The 20829-nt window shown below is 39.9% G+C and overlaps 1 protein-coding gene across 1 annotated transcript; it reads left to right on the top strand.

Annotated features, from left to right (window-relative positions):
- The first annotated feature begins 9421 nt into the window (after positions 1-9421).
- LOC134366148 (olfactory receptor 1L8-like) lies at positions 9422-10354 on the top strand. Its single transcript, XM_063082565.1, has one exon. It carries the CDS (start codon positions 9422-9424, stop codon positions 10352-10354), a length of 933 nt encoding a protein of 310 aa, XP_062938635.1.
- The last annotated feature ends 10475 nt before the right edge of the window (positions 10355-20829 follow it).

Here is a 20829-nt window from a genome sequence, read left to right as displayed (position 1 = left end):
ATGCAATAAATTTTCCCCTCAATACTGCTTTTGCAGTATCCCACAGGTTTTGGTATGATGTATCATTGTTTTCATTAGTTTCAATAAAGTTTTTGATTTCCTACTTGATTTCTTCCTGGACCCATATGTCATTAAGTAGAATGCTGTTTAATTTCCATGTGTTTGTATAGTTTCCAGAGTTTTGTTTGTTATTAATTTCTAGTTTTAATCCATTGTGGTCTGAGAAGATACATGGGATAATTCCAATTTTTTTGAATTTATTGAGACTTGATTTGTGACCTAATATGTGATCTATCCTGGAGAATGATCCATGTGCTGATGAGAAGAATGAATATTCTGAGGTTGTTGGGTGGAATGTTCTGTAGATATCTGCCAATTCCAATTGGTCTAGAGTCTTGTTTAGATCTTGTGTTTCTCTACTGATTCTTTGCCTAGATGATCTGTCTAATATTGACAGTGGAGTGTTCAGGTCCCCTGCTATTATGGTATTAGTGTCTATTTCCTTCTTTAGGTCTAATAGAGTTTGTTTTATAAATCTGGCTGCTGCAACATTGGGTGCGTACATATTTATGATTGTTATGTCTTCTTGATGGATCAGTCCTTTTATCATTAAGTAGTGTCCCTCATTGTCTCTTTTTATGGTTTTTAGTTTAAAGTCTATTTTGTCAGATATAAGAATAGCCACTCCAGCTCGTTTTTCTTTTCTGTTTGCATGGTAAATCTTTTTCCATCCTTTCACTCTTAGTCTGTGTGAATCTTTATGGGTGAGGTGGGTCTCTTGTAGGCAGCATATAGTTGGGTCCTGCTTTTTGATCCAGTCAGCCAGTCTGTGTCTTTTAATTGGGGAATTTAAGCCTTTAACATTAAGAGTTGTTATTGAAAGGTGTTGATTTATTCCTAGCATTTTATTGGTTGTTTGGTTGTCTTAGGTGTCTTTTGTTCCTTGCTTTCTGATTTACTGTTTGGTTTCTTTGTTTGTTGGTTCCTTAGGTTGTAGATAGTGTTTTTGTTAGCTTGTTTTCTCTTCATGAATGCCATTTTTATTGTACTAGCGGGTTTAGATTTTTCTTAGGTTTTTATGGCAGTGGTAGTTATTTTTCAGGAACCAAACCCAGTACTCCCTTGAGGATTTCTTGTAAGGGTGGTCTTGTGGTAGTGAACTCCCGCAGTTTTTGTTTGTCTGAGAAATATACTATTTGCCCCTCATTTCGGAAGGATAGCCTTGCAGGGTAGAGTATTCTTGGCTGGCAATCTTTGTCTTTTAGTATTTTGAAAATATCATCCCATTCCTTTCTAGCTTTTAGGGTTTGTGATGAGAAGTCTGATGTTAACCTGATTGGGGCTCCCTTATAGGTGATTTGACGCTTCTCTCTTGCAGCTTTTAAGATTCTCTCTTTGTCTCTGAGTTTTGCCAATTTGACTATGACATGTCTTGGAGAAGGCCTTTTTGGGTTGAATACGTTTGGAGATCGTTGAGCTTCCTGGATCTGAAGATTTGTGATTTTTCCTATACCTGGGAAGTTTTCTGCCACTATTTTGTTGAATATGTTTTCAATGGAATCTCCATTTTCCTCCCCTTCTGGAATACCCATGACTCGGATATTTGAGCGCTTGAGGTTGTCTGATATCTCTCTCAGATTTTCTTCCATGTCCTTGATTCTTTTTTCTTTCTTTTTGTCTGCTTGTGTTATTTCAAACAGCCCATCTTCAAGTTCAGAGGTTCTCTCTTCAACTTCGACAAGCCTGCTGGTTAAACTCTCCGTTGTGTTTTTTATTTCGCTGAATAACTTCTTCAGTTCAGCAAGTTCTGCTACATTTTTTTTCAGGACATTGATTTCCTTGTATATTTCCTCTTTCAGATCCTGTATACTTTTCCTCATTTCATCATGATGTCTAGCTGAGTTTTCTTGTATCTCATTCAGTTTCCTTAGAATTATCACTCGAAATTCCTTGTCAGTTATTTCAAGGGCTTCTTGTTCTATAGGATCTAGAGTATGAGATTTATTAACTTTTGGTGGTGTACTTTCTTGATTTTTTGTATTTCTGGTGTCTTTTTTTTGGTGTTTATTCATTGTGGCAGGGGGTTTCACAGTCCACCAGTTTGAGACCAATGACTAACTAGGATGTTGCTGTGGTTGCCAATTTGGTATGGCTCCCGCTGTGACTGCTCAGTTGGCCTCTAGTGTCTTGTGTGTGTGGTTGCCTCAGGTCTTGGGCTTCTCCGGGGATCCACCTTTCTGGTCAGCTTGTACTCTGCTGGGCTGGTGGATCACGTACCACAGGGTGTGTGATCTCTGTTGAGCTTTCACTTCCTGTACAGGACTTCTCCCCGTTCCGTGTGCTCTGGCCCAGGCTGTTAGATCGTGCAGTGGCGACCCCACCGGGTGTGTGGTTTCTGTCGAGTCTCCGCCTCCCTGGCCGCACGTCTCCCCCCTCTGTGCACACTGTGCTGGGCTGGGGAGTGTCTTCTGCACCCCTCGTCTATCAGCTGGGCCTTCAAGACCCTGCTCAGCACCGCCTCGCCCAGGAAGTCTACCAGGTTTCTGCTAGGCACAGACGACCGGTCTCTCTGGGTGCCTTTGTAGCACTGTGTAGATCTTTCTCGGGTCTTGTTCACCTTTGTATCCCCCCGGTATAAACCGAGTCTAGTGCCCGCCTGCAGCCTGCTCTCCGGCAGGTTCAAGCGGACCTGGGAACTCTCCTACCACACTATTCCCAACCAGAAATTCGTTAGGCTTTTTTCCAAACTGGTGGTCGCAGAGATGGTATCTGCCTCCCAGTAACAGGAAGTTTACCGGGCCGGAGTCCAGGGTGTGGTGGAGGGACAGTCGGCCTGCCCGTACTTCGTAGCCCTCCCAACACTGGTCGGGACGCCCCACACCCCCAGCCCCGCCAGAGAACCGCGGAGGGAGTGGGAGAGGAGGCCGGCCCGCAGGGTCCGGAAAGCCCCGCGCCAGGCCACGCAAATGGGCTCAGTGATGGCCGAGCAGGGCGGAGCTGCCCGCACCTGGGAAAATGGAGGCAGCACCGGGGCAGTGAGTGGCCTGGTGGTGCAGGCGGGAGCCACGTGGGCATCCACCCCCCGAACAGAGCTGTGCCAGGGATCACTCACAGTGCTGTGCCAGGTCGGGTGTTCGCTCTCTGTCTCTGGTTTGTTGCCTTCCGTGTTCTCGGTGCTGCCGCCTCGGGCTGTTCAGTCGCAGCGCCGCTCGGGCGCTCCCAGGAATCTTCTTTAATGCCGGCCTGAAACCTCGAATCCTGAATAGGGCAGCTGGCCGCCTTCAGTGCGGCCCCAGCCTCCGGGATCCTGGCTGCATCCACAGCAGCCCTGGCGCCGTGTTCCCTGTTTCAAGACTCGCTTTTGCAGCTAAGAATCAGTTCTTTTCCTGCTCCACACTTCAAAGCTGTTGCCTGTAAATGAGGCAGCCTCTCCTGCCGGGGGCAAAGTGGCGTTGAGCCCCCACGACCGGCCAGCAGCAGCAGTCCTCCCTTAAGAGATGGCCAGAGGAAGGTCCACAAGTTTCCCGGCTGCCTGAGGCCCAGTGGCCGCCTTTTCCACCTCAGCTACTCCGCGCCAGCCGCCGCAGCTGCCGCCATCTTGAAAACCCAATGTCATTTTAGATACAAGACCAAAGGCATGATCCGTGAAAGAAAGAATTGATAAACTAGACTTCCTTAAAATTAAAAGCTTCTGCTCTGCAAAAGGCATTGTCAAGAGGACAAAAACAGAAGCCACACATTCTAGGCTGGTTGTAGCTATTAATATTATTTTCGTATACTTCTAAATAGCAAGAATATAATCACCACAAAGAAAAGATATATGTGTAGGTGATGGATATGCTATCTACCCTAAGTGAATCATTGTACAATATGTGCATGTATTGCAACAACGCACAGTGTTCCACAAATATGTAAAATTAAAAATAGTAATTTTTTAAAGAATATAAAACAAGAGAAGCTACAGACTGGGAAAAAATATTTGCAAAAGACATTCCTGGTAAATCACTGTTATCCAAAATATACAAAGAACAATAAGAAAAAAACCCAATTAAAAATGGGCCAAAAATCTTAGCAGATACCTCACCAGAGAAGACATACAGATGGAAAATAAGCACATGAAATGATACTCTACCTCACATCTCATCAAGGAAATTCAAATTAAAATAACAATGAGATACCGCTATATTACCTATTAGAACAGCCAAAATCCAGAGCACTGACAACACCTCTTACTGGTGAAGATGTGGAGCAACAGGAATTCTCACTCATTGCTGGTGAGAATACAAAATGGTACAGCCACTTTGAATAGAATAATTATCCTTAGTTTTACATGTGGGAAACTGAGGAACAAGCAGGTAAAGGATCTCTCTAGCACAGACCCGAACTTCTGACGTGTGCACTCACTGGCTACTCAACCTCTGTGCTTGGAAGTTAATAAATACCAGTAACTAAGCATGTCAATAACCAAACTCTTGATCTCTTCTAAATCTGGTCCCCTATGGGCTTCTGCACCTGAATTAATGAAAGTCATCCTGGACTCATGTCTCTCTTGCCCATGCCACAACCAATCTGTCTGAAAATCTTGTTGGTTCTACCTTCCCATAATATCCACCTCTACTGCCACCATCTTTGTCCAGGCCACTATCATCTCTCATTTGGACTATTGCAACTGCCTCCTAACTGGTCTCCTAGATTCCACCCTTACCCTCTTAATGTCTAGTCCCAACACGATACCCATAGTGATTCTTTTAAAGTGTATGTCACTTTTCTGCTGTAAACCCTTCCATTTTTCCCCATTTCCCTTAGAGAATTAGCCAACGTCTTCCCAATGGCCCACAAAGCCCTAAACATTATAGTGACCTCATCTCCTCTACTCACTCACTTCCTCTGACCACAGTGGCCACACCAGGTAGGCTCCTCACCTCCTGCAGGTCTCTGCTCAATCTCACCATCTCAGTGAAGCCACCCTGACCACCATATTCAAATTAAAGCACTCCCAGCACCCATGTTCTCGATCCTGCTTAGCCTCATCTACTTTAATTGTCCCTAACCTGCTCTCCTTTTTTCTTAACATTATCACCTTCTAATATATTATGCAACATACTTACCATGTATGTCTTTTGTTTTCTGTTCTCTATCCCCTCCCTATTAGAAAGGTAAGTTCTAGAAAGATGGGTATTATTTAATCTTTTGTGCCCTACTGTATCAGAGGTATCTAGAATAGTTCTCAGTATGTAATATCACTCAATAAATATTTGTTGAATGAATAAATAGAAAAAAGGAAAGCCACACAAATATTAAGTGAAGGATCCAGGACTCAAATCCAGGGCTTTCTGTCTCTTAGCACATATTCTTAATATATAGAATTAAATTTAAGAATTAAACTCTAGGATAAGGAAAAAGAGATGCATTGTGCGAGACAGTGGTTTACACTGAGGAAAAGAGCATAATACGGTTGTATTATTTCCTGTAACTTTGTGTTCGATGATGTTCATCATAATACACCATATTCTCTATTTGAAAATCCAGAAGAAAATTTTCTTCCTGGTTTCAAGGCCAGGAATATTTGTCATTCTCATTTTTCAGATGGAGAAACTGAAGCTCAAAGAGATTAAGTAATTTGTGAAAAGCAGCTGCTAGTGGCAATGCTAGCACTCTAATAAATATCTCCTTTTCTCAACATTAACCCTCAAAACCTTGCTCTGACCCTAAACTCGGAAAACACATACATTATTCTTCCAAAGCCCCTTTGCTAAATACGACAATAACCTTTGCCTGACCCTGTACTTTAAACACACATACACTAACATTAGCCTACTCCCATACAGAAAAGTCTAATCCACATGCCTCCCAAGACACTGGAACACAAATACACATTGTTAATCTACTCACTGAATTCCCTTGATAACTTATAGTTGAGGGAAACTGAACATGCCCTAGTGAGATGAGGTTACAAAGCTCTGAGATTAGCCCCAACATCTAAACAAGAAGCCTCAGGGGTTCCCTTTCTCCTTGGAGTCAACTCTGCTAAATGTGATTCCCATTCTGCTTTCTCCATTTAGAGAAATTACAGGACAAACTCCCCTGAGAAGTCAGCCCGCCACAACTCTCTCAGCCTAACAAGGGCTCCAGAGCCCAGGAGAGCAGAACCCAAACCCGTAAAAAGCAGATTGAACTTCCACAACCAAGAGTCTCTGCCACTTGACTCAGGGAATCTCTGCCTTCTGAGATTTGGAGCAGGGAAAAGTAGCATCATGCAGGAGACTAGAGGTTAAGGAAAGAAAAGAGGGATTGAAGCCAGAGAAGAAAAATGTGCTATTCTGTTAGAGCAGTGTATCACTTCCTTCCTAATTTCCTTCTCCTCTCCTTGTGAATCAGCCCAGAACTTCAGGGAAGAAACGTGAGGAAGCTGCATTTTGGCTGAGAAGCAGAGTTGGAACTAATTTGCAGATGTTATACACACGGTCAGCTTCTGGAGAAACTTGGAAGCAAAGAAAAGCCTCTGGATATGGAGGTAAGCTTCAGTAAGCTGACCACTCCAACCAAATTGGGTACTTACTCTTTCCTCCCTGGTAGATTCAAATATTTCTCCAATTAAGAAGCCATAGGGTCCAACTGAAACCTCCATCTGGCTTTTGGTTTACAGCCCATCCAACTTGATTTCTAGGCTACCTATGCCACATGTTTTGGAGGAGCAAAACACCAACAGCAGAAAAGAAAAAACATATTGTATTTTCCACCTTATCCACTCACCCTTTTAGAACTACCCTCCCTCATTCACAGATCCGAAACCTTCTTTCTTTTTTCTAGTCATTAGCATGGGTGATCCTCACACCTAACACCTCAGCCTCCAACCTCACTTAATTAACCCAAATCTCCATTAACTTCTTGCATTCCAAATTCCCCAGGCAGCTCTTTCATGAATGACTCATTTTTAAATACTGATCTGTATTTGACAAACTGCTTTTCAGACATGGTATCTCCCTTGCTTTTCATAAAATATCACTTAGTTTGTGAGCAGGTGATGGAGAACAAATCAGCCTGCATCTTCTGTCTCCAGTCCAGGGCACTTGTCCACTGCATCATTGCAACTCCACACACCAGACACGCTGCAACCGTGCATGGCCAATTGTTTCCACCTGATTGTGGCCAATCAGTAATGGGTATTCAAATTTTCAAATCCCACTTTCTGTACAACAAAGAAAGATAAGTCATCTTCCTTGTGACTTCAAGGATGATTCTGAACATGGGAGAAGAAAGCTTGTCAGTTACATAGAGTGATTCATGTAGGAAATTATCAAAGTGAGGAAAACATAGTGCCTGTGTATGATTGTGATAAACTTCTATAAAATAGACTTCTATAAAAATTAGACTTCCCTAGGGAATCAGGTTTAATGGTTGACTTTATAGGTACTTCTGGCTCTCGAGAGATCTGGTGTATCTGGGTTGTGTAGAAACTCTGGTCTGGGCCTGAGTCTTTTCATCAAACTGCACCCCATGCAATTCTATATTCCTGACCAGTCTCCTCTGCATGATCCTGTGCTCATTGGGGTGCAGATCAGCTGTGCTTGCTGTGCCCCAGTGTTCTCCCAGTGGGCCCATCTACTTCACCCCCTGTACTACAAACACTTCCCGTAGGACAGGCCATGTGCTTGTCCCTTGTGATGACTCACCAGCCTCTGAGTGACTACTTCTTTTCAGTTGTTGTGGCTTCTCACTCCTATATGGGTCCACAGGAACCCTATTAGTGGTTTTGCTGGCCTGGTGGCCACCAAGGTCCTCTTTTCTCCTGCTGCCTCCAAGCAAATCCATCCGAAGGGCACAGCTGCAGCTTTTGCTGGCTTCTGCTCCATGTGCTCAGCAGCTCCAGCCTGGAAGTGGCCAGGACTCAGAACAGTCAGAGAGGTTTTTTTTTCTCTCATTGTGGCTTCTCCTGCCTTCATGCACTCTGTAGGTCTCTCCTCCTCTTCCCCTGAGCTCTAGCAGCCCCACCTTGGCTGTGGTTGCTTTTTTTATAGTTGTAAATTGGTTGCTGTGGGAGAGAGTGATGCTGGGGACCGTTTATTCCACCATCTTGACTGGACCACCTCATTTGTGTCCAATTTTACACATGAGGAAACTTAGATTTAAAGATGTTTAGTAACTTAGAACAAAAATGTAGGCATTTAATCTTCAAAGGAATTAATATATAAATAGATGATGTTTTTAAATGTGAAAAATCCAGTGTAATTGGACCATTCACAATATATGAAAGACTATGCTGATTCTAAAGAAATTATTTTAAATGCTTTGATATACAAGTATGTTATTGCAGAGATTTTATGGTAGCCAAGAATATATAAATAACCAATATGTTTAAATGTTTGAAAATCTCTATATAATGTGTCTATTCACACGGTATAGATGAATATGCTGACTCTAAAGAATTGATTTAACAATTTGCTGACACAAGAACTCTCATTGCAGAGTTTTTACTTTTTTGGTAGGAAGAAATGGAGTCCACTTTGATGTCCATCACTAGATAACTGGAGATGACTGAAAAAAATATATATATATATATAAAGACCAAAAAAACCCACCACATGTTTCTTAAATATATTTTTGGATATGAAGATGAGTAGGAAAAACACAAATTGGATACTCAACAATGAGTGCCCATTCTGTATGTGATTTAGGACAGGGAATAAAAGAAGGGAAAAGCAATTTACAAAAAAGTGGGAGGACTTGCACAGACTGATGATAATAGCAGCCATAGCTGAGAAAGATGAACCTTTCATTATGTGCCCAGAGGAGAAAAAAGACCACTCTGTAGGACAGGGTTAAACATTCCTCTTAGATTTGCTCTGTTGGTTATTTTGGTAAAACATTATTTTTTTCCAAGACAATGCAAAGATGAATTTCAACATGACACAAGTGAATTTGCTTGTGTCCTGTGTCCTCCCTATCTAAAATACCCCTACGCTCACTCCTTGTCAATCTCCATCCCCTTACACAGTTTTGTTTTGTCCACAAAACTTATTGCTACCTGGTATTATATTGCATATTTTATTTATTGATGATCTGTCTCCCCAGCTAGAACAGAAGCTCTACGAGGGTAGGAATTTGCCTGCTCTATTGCTATGTCCCAACAGGGCAACAGTGCTTTTCACAGAACATGAAATAATGTCTGAATCAGAGGTCTACCTGTGATGGTTTCTAAAGGAAAACTCTTTTTCTGTCCCTCCAGCTTTTAATATAAATTTTCAAGATGCACATGGATTTGGGGAGAGCCACATTAAGAACCACGAGGTAGACAAGCTGTTCCTCTCAGCAGATAATTGTGACCATGTAGAGGAAGACTTGCTGGGTTCTCATGATTTGGGTTATGGACTCAGAGCATATTAAATAACAAAATTACTTGTATACAACAGGACCCAGGTCAATGGAAAGAGTCAACCAAACCTACAGTGTCCCTGAGTTCATCCTCCTGGGACTCTCCTCCCGGCCTGAGGACCAAAAGCCACTCTTTATCCTCTTCCTCACCATGTACCTGGTCACCATAACAGGGAACTTGCTCATCATCCTTGCCATCCGCTCCGACCCCCAGCTCCAGAGCCCCATGTATTTCTTCCTGAGCTTCCTGTCTTTCACTGACATTTGCTTCACAACAACCATTGTCCCCAAGATGCTGGTGAACTTCCTGTCAGAAAAGAAAACCATCTCCTATGCTGGGTGTCTGACACAGATGTATTTTCTCTATGCTTTAGGCAACAGTGACAGCTGCCTTCTGGCAGTCATGGCCTTTGACCGCTATGTGGCCATCTGTGACCCCTTCCACTACGTCACCACCATGAGCCACCACCGCTGTGTCCTGCTGGTGGCCTTCTCCTGCTCACTTGCTCACCTCCACTCACTCCTGCACACACTCCTGCTGAATCTTCTCACCTTCTGTGACTCCAATGTTATCCACCACTTTCTTTGTGACCTCAGTCCCCTGATGAAATTGTCCTGCTCCTCCACATTTGTTAATGAAATTGCGATAATGACAGAAGGATCTTTTGTTTTGGTGACCCCCTTTCTATGCATCACTTTCTCTTACATAAGAATCCTCATCACAGTTCTCAAGATTCCCTCAGCTGCTGGAAAATGCAAAGCCTTCTCCACCTGTGGTTCTCACCTCACCGTGGTAACACTGTTTTATGGAAGCATCTTCTATGTCTATTTGCAGCCCCTGTCCAAATACACTGTCAAGGACCACATGGCAACAATTGTCTACACAGTTTTGACCTCCATGCTAAATCCTTTTATCTACAGTCTGAGAAACAAAGACATGAAGAGGGGTCTGGGGATGCTGCTAAGCAGGAGGAAATCCTAGGTAGCACTCTCTTGACAAACCCACAAATATAAACTTGGAGACATGTCACCAAACAAGGTATACAGGTGGTAGATATGAACATGAAAGACATTGAATATCATTAGCCACTCAGGAAATGCAAGTTAGAATGACATGATATATAACCACATATCTAGCAGAATGGCTAAAATAGAAAATAATGACAATGCCAAATACTCATTGGGATGCAAAGAAACTGGGGCATTCTCACTTTGCTTCATGGGACTGAAAAATGGCATAGCCACTCAGAAAACAGTTTGGAGGTTTCTTTAAAAACTAAACAAGCAACTGCCATACAAGCCAGAAATTGCATTTATCCCAAAGAAATGAAAACGTATGTTCACACAAAAACATGTAGAATACATACCACAGCTTTATTTTTGTAATAGCCAAAAATTAGAAAAACCCAGGTCCTTCAAAAAGTGAATAATTAAGCAAACTGTGGCAATTCACACCATGGATTGTCAGAAATTTTTAAAATAAACTTTTTATACATGCAACAACCTGGATGAAATCACAGAGAATTATGCTGAGTGAAAAAAGTCAATCCCCAAAGGTCATATGATGTATGACTCAATTTGTATGACATTCTTGAAATGACAAAATTATAGAAATGGAGAACAGATTAGTGGTTGCCAAGGTTTGAGGGGCATGCAGGGAAGAAGGAAATGAATGTAGCTATAAAAAAAACAGCAATATGAGGGAGCCTTGCAGTGATGGAAATGTTCTGTATCTTGTCTATATAAATGTCAGTATCCTAGTTGTGATATTGTAATACAGTTTTGCAAAATATTATTGTTGGGTAAAAGAGGGCAAAGATTACAGAGGGCATTTCTCTGTATTATTTTTTATAACTGCATGTGAATATATAATTATCTAAAAATAAGATGCTTAACACAAAGTGTACTTCCAATGGCATAATGAAAAATATTAGGACCGACAGTTAGAAAATGTAAAATAAGATGCAAAGCTTCCAAATCACCAGAAGAATAAAACAAGAATAGAGAAAACTATTAAAAGAAAAGTAAAAAAGAAGGCATGCTATATAGAAAAAAAGAAAATGAAATGTTGAAATCAATTACAAATATACTAATAATTACAATAAACTTGTTTGACTAAACTTTATGAAGAAAAGAGACCCTCGAAATGTATAAACATCCATCTGTGATAGAGAAAGCTTGCTGTAATGGCAACCTAGGTCATTGGACCAAACTTCCCATGAGGATAAGTAAAAACAAACAGACAAGAAACTTGGATGAAAGCCTTTTAAAATACATTATTGAAAGCATCACGAACATAAAATAATGAGGGATTATTTAGAAAAACTCTAGTAGAAAGTTAGAACTCAAACAGACAAGTCCAACACTCAAAGCCATTTTTGCCCCAAAGGCATTTACCAAATAAAGAAAAAAATCTGTAGAACTAACTGAGCTGTGGTTTACATAAAAGAAAAAGTCTGTACACATCCAAAAGGATAACAGGCAAAACACTACTTGATTTTAAGATGGAACCTCAAAAGTTTTACCTCTAACAGTGAGAAATAAACCAACCCGTAGTTTAAACTTGCAGATCTTATTTTTGTTACCTGGTTATTCAGACCATCACAAGTCTTAAAATTGGTTATGGAGCCCCTAAGCAGGTAGTGCTCTCTGGAGGAAGGCATACTCATCACAGGATTGAAATTATGCTACAAATATTTGTTCAAGTACAATGACTATCACACAGTCAGAGTAAACCAGCCATATGCAAAACCTTCAGAAATAAAAGACAACAGAAGCACTCTTCTAAAGACTTCAGATTATTGGAATTACCAAAATAGGCCATTAAAATATTAATTGGAATTATCAGATATAGATTATAAAATAATTATATTTATTGAATATTGCATTATTGGTCACAATTATTCACCCCCTTCCTACATCTACACCTTTTGCCAAGTGACTTTTGGTTGTTTTCATTAAAGAGATTGAGTGTATTTCCCTATCCCCTTGACTTTGGGTTTGGCCCTTTGAGTTCATTGGCCAGTAGACTGAGGCAAAATTGATAGCAAAGCAGTTCTAAGCATAGACCTTGCATGCTTATTCTTACCCATTTACACCTCTGCCATCAGCATGAGAACTTGCCTTTGCTAGCTAGTTGGTTCAAACAGTATGAGAAGCATATGGGTGGAACAGTCGCTCCAGCTGACCCACAGACCTGTAGGGAGATATACAGCCATGGACCCAACTATCACAGCCTGAAACAAATCTTCCCAGTTGAGCCCAGCTCAGATCAGCCAAACTCCAGCCTCCCCATGATACATGAGCATGACACATGATTTTCTTAGAGCTATTAAGCTTTGTAGTATTTTGTTATACAGCAATTTAAAAAAAGCTGTGCATATACACATACAAATAAATGAAAAGTTTGAAAATATCTGAATGGAAGAGAAAATTACAAATAATGGTGGTTCAGATTTGGAAAAGAACCAAGAAAATTCTAGAAAGAAGCAGTAAAATGATCTTAATGACCCCACAGATAGATTTGGGAAAACAGAGAAGAGCAAAGAAAGACTTGATGAACTAGAAAAGAACAAACAAACAAACAAACAAAACCCCTGCAGAATACAACTTAGAGATAAGAAAGATGAAAATATATACGAGAGAATGTAAGAGATATGGAGGGTAGAGAGGTAAGTATAATAGTAATGATGAGCCTGAGCTATTCTCTTGGATAATGAGAGACCACTTGGAGAATTAAGGCATCCCAGGTGACAAGCTGTCAATCACCAAATATGTGAGTGAGAAGATACTCAATTATCCAAATGCCAAGCAGCCCACCAGCTGACCACGGACACATTAAGTGCCCAGAAAAAATTGAGTCAGCCAGCTGAGCACAAGAACCACCAAGCCAACCCACAGAACTGTGAGTTAAATAAAACAATTGTTTTAAGTCACTAAGTTTTGGTGTGTTTTTTGAACACAGCAAAGGCTAACTGATTCAACTTGCAAGCGAATAGAGGAAGAAATAAAATATATTTTAAAAAATCAGTTGAAAACAGGGAAAGCAAGAGGGAACACATGAACACACAACAATATGTTTAAAAATATGATAGATTTAAGCCTAGATATCAAATTTAATTATATTACTTAAAATTTTCTGAATGTTCTAGTTAAAAGAAAAAAAATTGTATGTTGGGGTTAAAAAAATTATTTCACACTTCTAAAAAGAGGCATATCTAAAAATATAAGGATATAACAAAGTTGAAATAAAGTGGGGAAGATATAACATGCAAACACTAACTAAAAGAAAGCTTTATAAATTTATTAATATGAGAGAAAATAAGCTTTAAGACTAAAAGCTTATTTTTACTAGGGATAAAGAGAAATGTTCTCATTAGGTCAAAAGTTTTAATTCAACAGTCATATGCAACAATTATACATTGAATGTACCTAATAGCTTTCATATGTATGAAAAATTAACAAATAAGAGAGAAAATCTGTAATCGTAGTAGAAAATTTGATGATTATCTCTCAGAAATTGACAGAACAAGTGAGTAAAAATATCAGTAAAAATTAATAGAAAACAAAGAGTATTGACAAAGACAAAATCTAGTCCTCTAAAAAGAGTAATAAAAATTGACGCTGACAAACTTAACCAGAAAGGAGAGAATACACATACCCACTAAAATCAGAAATGAAACAAGGATATCACTATTAATACAATTATAAATAGAAAAAGCATTACAAAGATAATAAAAATATTATAAACAACTTCGTAGCCATAAATTTGACCTAGATGAAATAAATTTCCCAAAAAACAATTCAATAAAACTGACACAATAAATAGAAAGTATGAATCATCTTATATGAATTAAAGAAATTGAAGCTGTAATTTAAAACCTTTCAACAACAGCAACAGCAAAAACAAAGCTCCAAGCGTAGATGACTTCACTGGTGAATTATTCCAACTATTAAAAAAAAATAATAACATCCATTTTACACAATTTTTTTCTGAGAGAAAAAGAGAACATTTCCCATCTTGTTCTATAAACTCAAAATAACCTTGATACCAAAACATGACAAACATAGTACCCCATGGAAAATTATAAGCATATCTCTCACTCACTCACTCACAAGTATAGATATAAAAATCCTGAGCAAAATTTTAGCAAACCAAATACAGCAGCACATAAAATGGATATCATGCCCAATGTGGGTTTATTCCAGAAATACAAGTTAGTCTAACATTTAAAATAATCAATGTAATTTCCATGTTTAAAACAAAAAGAAAAATCATATAATCATATCAAGATATGCAGAGAAAGCAATAGGTGAAAATTCCAAATCTTTGCAATTTAAAAAGAAAAAAAGAGAAACATTTTACTAAACTAATAGAAAGAAAGTTCCGTAATCTGATAAACGAGATACACAGAAAACATCTCGTTTAATGATGAAATTTTGAGATTGTTTTCCTGAATACCGGTAGTAAGAGAAGTATGTTCACTATTATGATTTATATTCAATATTAAACCAGAGGTCATAGCCAATACAGAGAGTCGAGAAAGAGATAAAACTGTCATTATTTGCAAATGACACAATTGTGTATGCTAAAAGTCTAAAGTAATCAATAGTTTTACTCTGAAAATTGCTAACTGAAATTAGCAAGTTTACAGGATCCAAATGGTAGTATTTCATTCTTTTTTATGGCAGAGTGGTATTTCATTGTATAAATACCATTTTCTTTATTTTCCTTATCCAGCCATCTGGTGATGGACATTTAGGTTGGTCCCAGCGCTTGGCTGTTGTAAATAGAGCTGCAGTAAGCATGGGAGTGCTGCAGGTATCCCTTCAACATGATGATTTCCATTCCTTTGGGTATATACCCAGCAATGGGATTGCTGGATCACATGGCACTTTTATCTGTAGGTGTTTGAGGAAACTCCACACCATTTGCCCATAATGGCTGCACCAATTTACAGCCCCACTAACAGTGTAGGAGGGTTTCCCTTTCTCCACATCCTCACCAGCATTGTTTATTCTCTTTTTGATAATAGCCAGTCTATCTGGGGTGAGATGATATCTCAATTTGGTTTGGATTTGTATTTCCCTGATGTTGAGTGATATTGAGCATTTCTTCATGAAGCTGTTGGCCATTCGTATACCTTCCTTTGAGAAATGTCTATTCAGCTCCTTTGCCCATTTTTAATTAAGTTATTATTATTATTATTTGCTGTTAAGTTGTTTGATTTCCTTGTATATTGTGGGTATTAATTCTTTGTTAGATGCACAGTTTGCAAATATTTTCTCCCACTCTGTTGGTTGTCTTTTTACTCTGTTAATTGTTTCTTTTGCTGTATGGAAGCTTTTTAGTTTGGTACAATCCCATTTGTTTATTTTTCTTTTTGCTGCCTGTACTTTTGGGGTCATACTCATAAAGTCTTTGCCCAGTTCTACTTCTTGAAGTGTTTCCCCTATGCTTTTTTTTTTTTTTTTTTTTTTTTTTAGTAGTTTTATAGTTTCAGGATGTATATAAAAGTCTTTAATCCATTTTGGGTTTATTGTGATATATGGCAAGAGGTATGGGTCTAGTTTCATTCTTCTACATATGGATGTTCAGTTTTTCCAGCATCACTTATCTAAGAGGCAGTCTTTTCCCCAGTGTATGTTCTTGCTGTCTTTGTTGAAAATCAGTTGGCCGTAATTATGTGGGTTGGTTTCTGGGTTCTCTATTCTGTTCCATAGGTCTGTGTGTCTGTTTTTACTGGCATAAAAACAGACATCTTTATACTCCAACAATGAACAAAGCTATAGTGACCAAAGTTGTTGAAGTATAAAAACGCTACTGATTTTTGCATGATAATCTTGTATCCTAACTTTTCTGAAATTATTTATCAGCTCTAAGAGTTTTTTCTGTAGAATCTTTTGGCTTTTATATATATAGGGTCATGTTATCTGCAAACAGAGATGGTTTGACTTCATCTTTTCCAATCTGGACGCCTTTTATTTCTTTCCATTGCCTGATTGCTCTGGCTAGTACTTCCAATGCTATGTTAAATAGGAGCAGTGAGAGTGTGCATCCTTGTCTTGCTTTTTGGGTTTCTATTTCATTTAGTTCTGCTCTGATTTTAATTATTTCTTTCCATCTAGTAATTTTGGGTTTGGATTGTTCTTGCTTTTCTAGTTCTTTGAGATGAAGCATTAAGTAGTTTATTTGGAATCTTTCTGTTCTTTTCATGTAATCATTTATTGTGATAAATTTCCCTCTTAGTACTGCCGTTGCAGTATCCCACAGGTTTTGGTATGATGTGTCTTTATTTTTATTAGTTTCAAGAAATCTATTTGTTTCCTGTTTAATTTCTTTATCACATTGATTGTTCAGAAGCATGTTGTTTAATTTATGTATATTTGTAATTCACATATGTTTGTATAGTTTCCAAAGTTTTGTTTGTTATTGATTTCTAGTTTTAGTCCATTGTTTTCTGAAAAGATACTTGAAATGATTTTAGTTATTAAAAATTTGTTGCAACTTAATGTGGTCTATCCTGGAGAATGTTTCATGTATATTGAGAAGAATGATTGTAAGAATATATGTTCTGTGGTAAAATGTGTGGATATCTGCCAGGTACAGTTGGTCTAAAGTGCACTTTAGTTCCTGTGTTTCTCAGTTGATTTGTTGACTAGATGATCTGTCCAATGATAAAAGAGGGGTGTTCAGGTCCTGAACTATTACCATATTTGGGTCTGTCTCTTTCTTTAGGTCTAATAGTTTTTGCTTTATATATCTGGGTGCTCTGCATTGGGTGCATATATATTTTTGATTGTTTTATCTTCTTGCTGGATGGAATCTTTTATTATTATACAGTGGCTATCTTTGTCTCTTTATGGTTTTTGGTTTAATGTCTATTTTATCTTGTATAAGAATAGCTACTCCTGCTGTTTTTGGTTTCCATTTGTAGGGTATATCTTTTTCTATTCCTTCACTATTAGTCAGTTTGAGTCTTTACAGGTGAAGGTGAGTCTCTTGAAGACAGCATATATTTGGGTCTAGCTTTTTGCTCCATCCAATCAATCTGTGTCTTTTGAGTGTGGAGTTTAGTCCATTTACATTTAGGATGGTTATTGAAAGGTATTGTCATACTCCTGGCATTTACTGATTTTTGTTTAGATGTTTTAAATATCTTTTGTTCCTTTCTTCTCCTTTTATTTTTTGTCCTCAAGGTTTGTTGGGGTTTTTTTAGGTAGTAAAAGATTTACTTTCTTTCTCTTTCTCATTTGCATTTTAGTTCTACCTGTGAGTTTTGTTTTTTCTTGTGTATTCGTGGACATGGTTATCATTTTTTGGGTTCCAGATGTAGGACTCCCTTGAGGATTTCTTGTTCGCTGGTTGTGTGGTGGCAAACTCTTGCAGTTTTTGTTTGTCTGGAAAATATACTGTTTATCTCTCATTTCTGAAGAATAGCCTTGCTGGGTGTAGTATTCTTGGCAGTTTTTTTTTCTTCTTGTATTTTGAATATATCATTCCATTCTCTCCTGGGCTGTAGAATTACTGTTGAGAGGTCTGCTGTTAGTCCAATAGGGTCTCCCTTATAGTTGACTTGACAATTTTTTCCTGGTGCTTTTAGGATTCTCTCTTTGTCTTTGAGCTTTGATAGTTTAACTATAACGTGTGTCAAAGAGAACCTTTTTGAATTGCATCTGTTTGGGGATCTTTGTGCTCCTGGGCCTATAGGTTTGTGTCTCTCCCTATCCCAGGGAAGTTTTCCATTAGTATTTTCTTGGCCAGGTTTTAAATGCCTTTTCCTTTCTACTCTCCTTCTGGATCACCCATGATTTGGATGTTTGTGTACTTAAACTTGTCTGCTAGCTCTATTGGATTTTCTTCATTTTTTTGATTTCTTTTTTTTTTTTTGTCCCCTAGGTTATTTCAACAAGACTGTCTTAAAGATTAGAAATTATTTCTTCTGCTTGCACTAATCTGCTGCTTAAGCTCTCTCTTTCTCTCTTCTTATTCCATTGATGAATCCTCCAGTTGCAGGAGTTGTGCTGCATTCTTTTTCAAGTTATTCATCTCTTTCTAAATTTCCCCTGGACGCTTTTTCTCATTTCACTGTGTTGTCTGAGTCTTCTTGCATCCCACTGAGTTTTCTTAAGATTGTTGCTCAGAATACCTTTTCCGTCATTTCAAGGGTTTCCTGCTCTAGGGGGTCTGGTCCTTGAGAATTACTGTATTCCTTTGGTAGTCTCATATTTGCTTGTCCCTCTCCTTCTCCCGCCATAATTCTAGAATCTCTACATTGATGTCTGGTCATCTGGTAGAGCAGTTGCTTCTTCTGTCACTGTGGAATGGGCTTTGAGGAGAGACTTTCTCCTCTTTTTACAGGCTCCACTAGTGACTCTCCTTGTTCAATGTAGTCAAATGGTAGGCTGGCCACCTCCATGGTGGCTGTGGCTGCTGCTTTGGTGGCAAGCTGCCCTCGTGGTGGCAGTGGCTGTGGCAGACTATCCTCATGGGAGTACATTTGTGGCAGTGGTGGGGGCTGTGGTCCCCAGGTATGTTCCTGCCTTTTTTTGGATGGGGGGCCTCCAAGGCTCCTGCTGAGATCCACAGGAGTGCTGTTGCCTTCTGTCAGGTGGGGGCTTCCCATGGCTCCTGCTATGGTTCTTTTTCAAAAAGGTATTTATCTCTTTATATAGTTTCTTAAATCCTGGACTATTTTTTCATTTCATTGTGAGTTTTCTTGTATTTCATTGATTTTTCCTTGAGATTATTGATTGAAATTCTTTTTCTGTCATTTCATAGGTTTTCTGTTGTATGGGGTTTGGTACTGGAGAATTATTTTATTCCTTTGGGTATGTCATATTTTCATGTGTTTTTTTTTTTTTCCTCCATGTTTATAGTATCCCTACATTGATGTCTGGGCATCTTGTTGAACAGTTGCTTCTTCTAATACTCAGGAGTGGGTTTTGAAGAGAGAGACTCCCTCCTGTAGATGTGTTTTACATTGATGGTTGGGTAGAGTGTTTTAATTTTGGATCTGGGTAGATGCAGTGGTGTAGTATCTGTGTGGTTACTTCAACCATATTCAACACTGGGGTTGCATCTGTGAGTGCCTCACAGCCTAGGCACTGAGGCACTGAGGCACTCAGCAGTTCCTTGATGAAGTGGGTAATGCTAGGTTGGGTCACTGAGGTTGTGGGTGACCTCTAGGATTCTTGGGTAGAAGTGCCTTGATGTTCTGTTGCTCTGTGGATGAGGTAAGTGATCCTTGGCAGATGCCCTGGCACCCTGGCTAGTGATCTGTGACCCTGAGAAGTGTGCTGGAGTGACCAGAATCTCTTCAGCTTAAATGAATAGCCCCAGGTGGGGATCCTGGGGGGTTAAATTAAGACCATAGGCTTTGAGGGGGATATTAGGGTAGTCATCAGACCCTCAGCTAGAGTGGGTGGCTCAGTGGTGTCCCTGGGGTTCTAGGCAGAGACCTGTACTCTCAGAGGAGTTATTGGGGTACTCTGTAGTTCCACTGTTGAAATGGCTGACATTGAGTGTTGTCCCTGAATTTGTGTGGGGCCCTGTATTCTCAAGAGGAACACTGGTATGGTATGTAGCACTACTATTAAAGTGGGATACTATGGTAGAGGCTAATGTGGTTGAGGACAGGTCCCTGTAACCCTAAGACCATTACTGGAATGCTCTGGATCTCCTCATCTGGAGTGGGATGTCTCTCACAGGGTCACTGTGACTGTGGGTGGGCTGAGGTGCCCCCAAGAGGAATGCCAGATCCCTCTGAAGCCCCCTTGCTGGGACAAGTAGCCCAGGGCAGGCTCATTGGTATTGCAGGCATGTGTCTGTGCCCAAGAGAGGCATATGAGTCCTCTACTACCTCTTCCCTGTTGCACAAAATGCAAGGGCATCTCACCAGTGAAGGTAGGGTTTCCAGCAGTGATGCAGCCACAAGGGAATGAGACCTCTGCAGGAGTAAGAGCTATATGGTCTTGGGTATTGGGGCTGATCTCAAATCTTTGAGTTCTGCAGAAGACTGGGGGCCAGGGATTGAGAACAGTTTAGTGTATGACCCTCCCCAGGTCAATTCAGTCACATGTGCTGCCAAGATTTCCTGACAATAAGCGTCTAACTACAGGGGTCACTCTGAGAAAGGTGTGTGGATTCTCATCCACCTCTTCATGGCTATAAGTATTGTATGTGCATCTCACCATCATAAGCAGGGTCACCAGCTATGGCACTGGGCCTGAATAAGGTGCCTTCTGTGTCTGCAGGGAGCATGTACTGACCCCCTCCTTTCTGAGGGTGGAACCCTTGCTCCACTGAACCATCTATTTCTAGGGTGCAGGGTCGAAACCAAGGGCTGATCCCCATTCCAAGCTCCCCACAGCAGTCTGAGTCCTGGAGGCTGGGGGCATGAGTCCCTTCCCAGACTAACCCAGAAGCCATGCCCACAGCAGTTCCCAACACCAAGT

Source organism: Cynocephalus volans, chromosome 17 (genome assembly GCF_027409185.1).
Source record: "Cynocephalus volans isolate mCynVol1 chromosome 17, mCynVol1.pri, whole genome shotgun sequence".
Classification (NCBI taxonomy): domain Eukaryota; kingdom Metazoa; phylum Chordata; class Mammalia; order Dermoptera; family Cynocephalidae; genus Cynocephalus; species Cynocephalus volans.
The sequence above is the reverse complement of the archived record's forward strand: the minus strand, read 5'-3'. Positions and strand labels throughout refer to the sequence as shown.

What these genes read in the sequence shown, in the direction of transcription:
- LOC134366148 (XM_063082565.1), top strand. Translation starts at nt 9,422, where the DNA reads ATGGAAAGAGTCAACCAAACCTACAGTGTCCCTGAGTTCATCCTCCTG.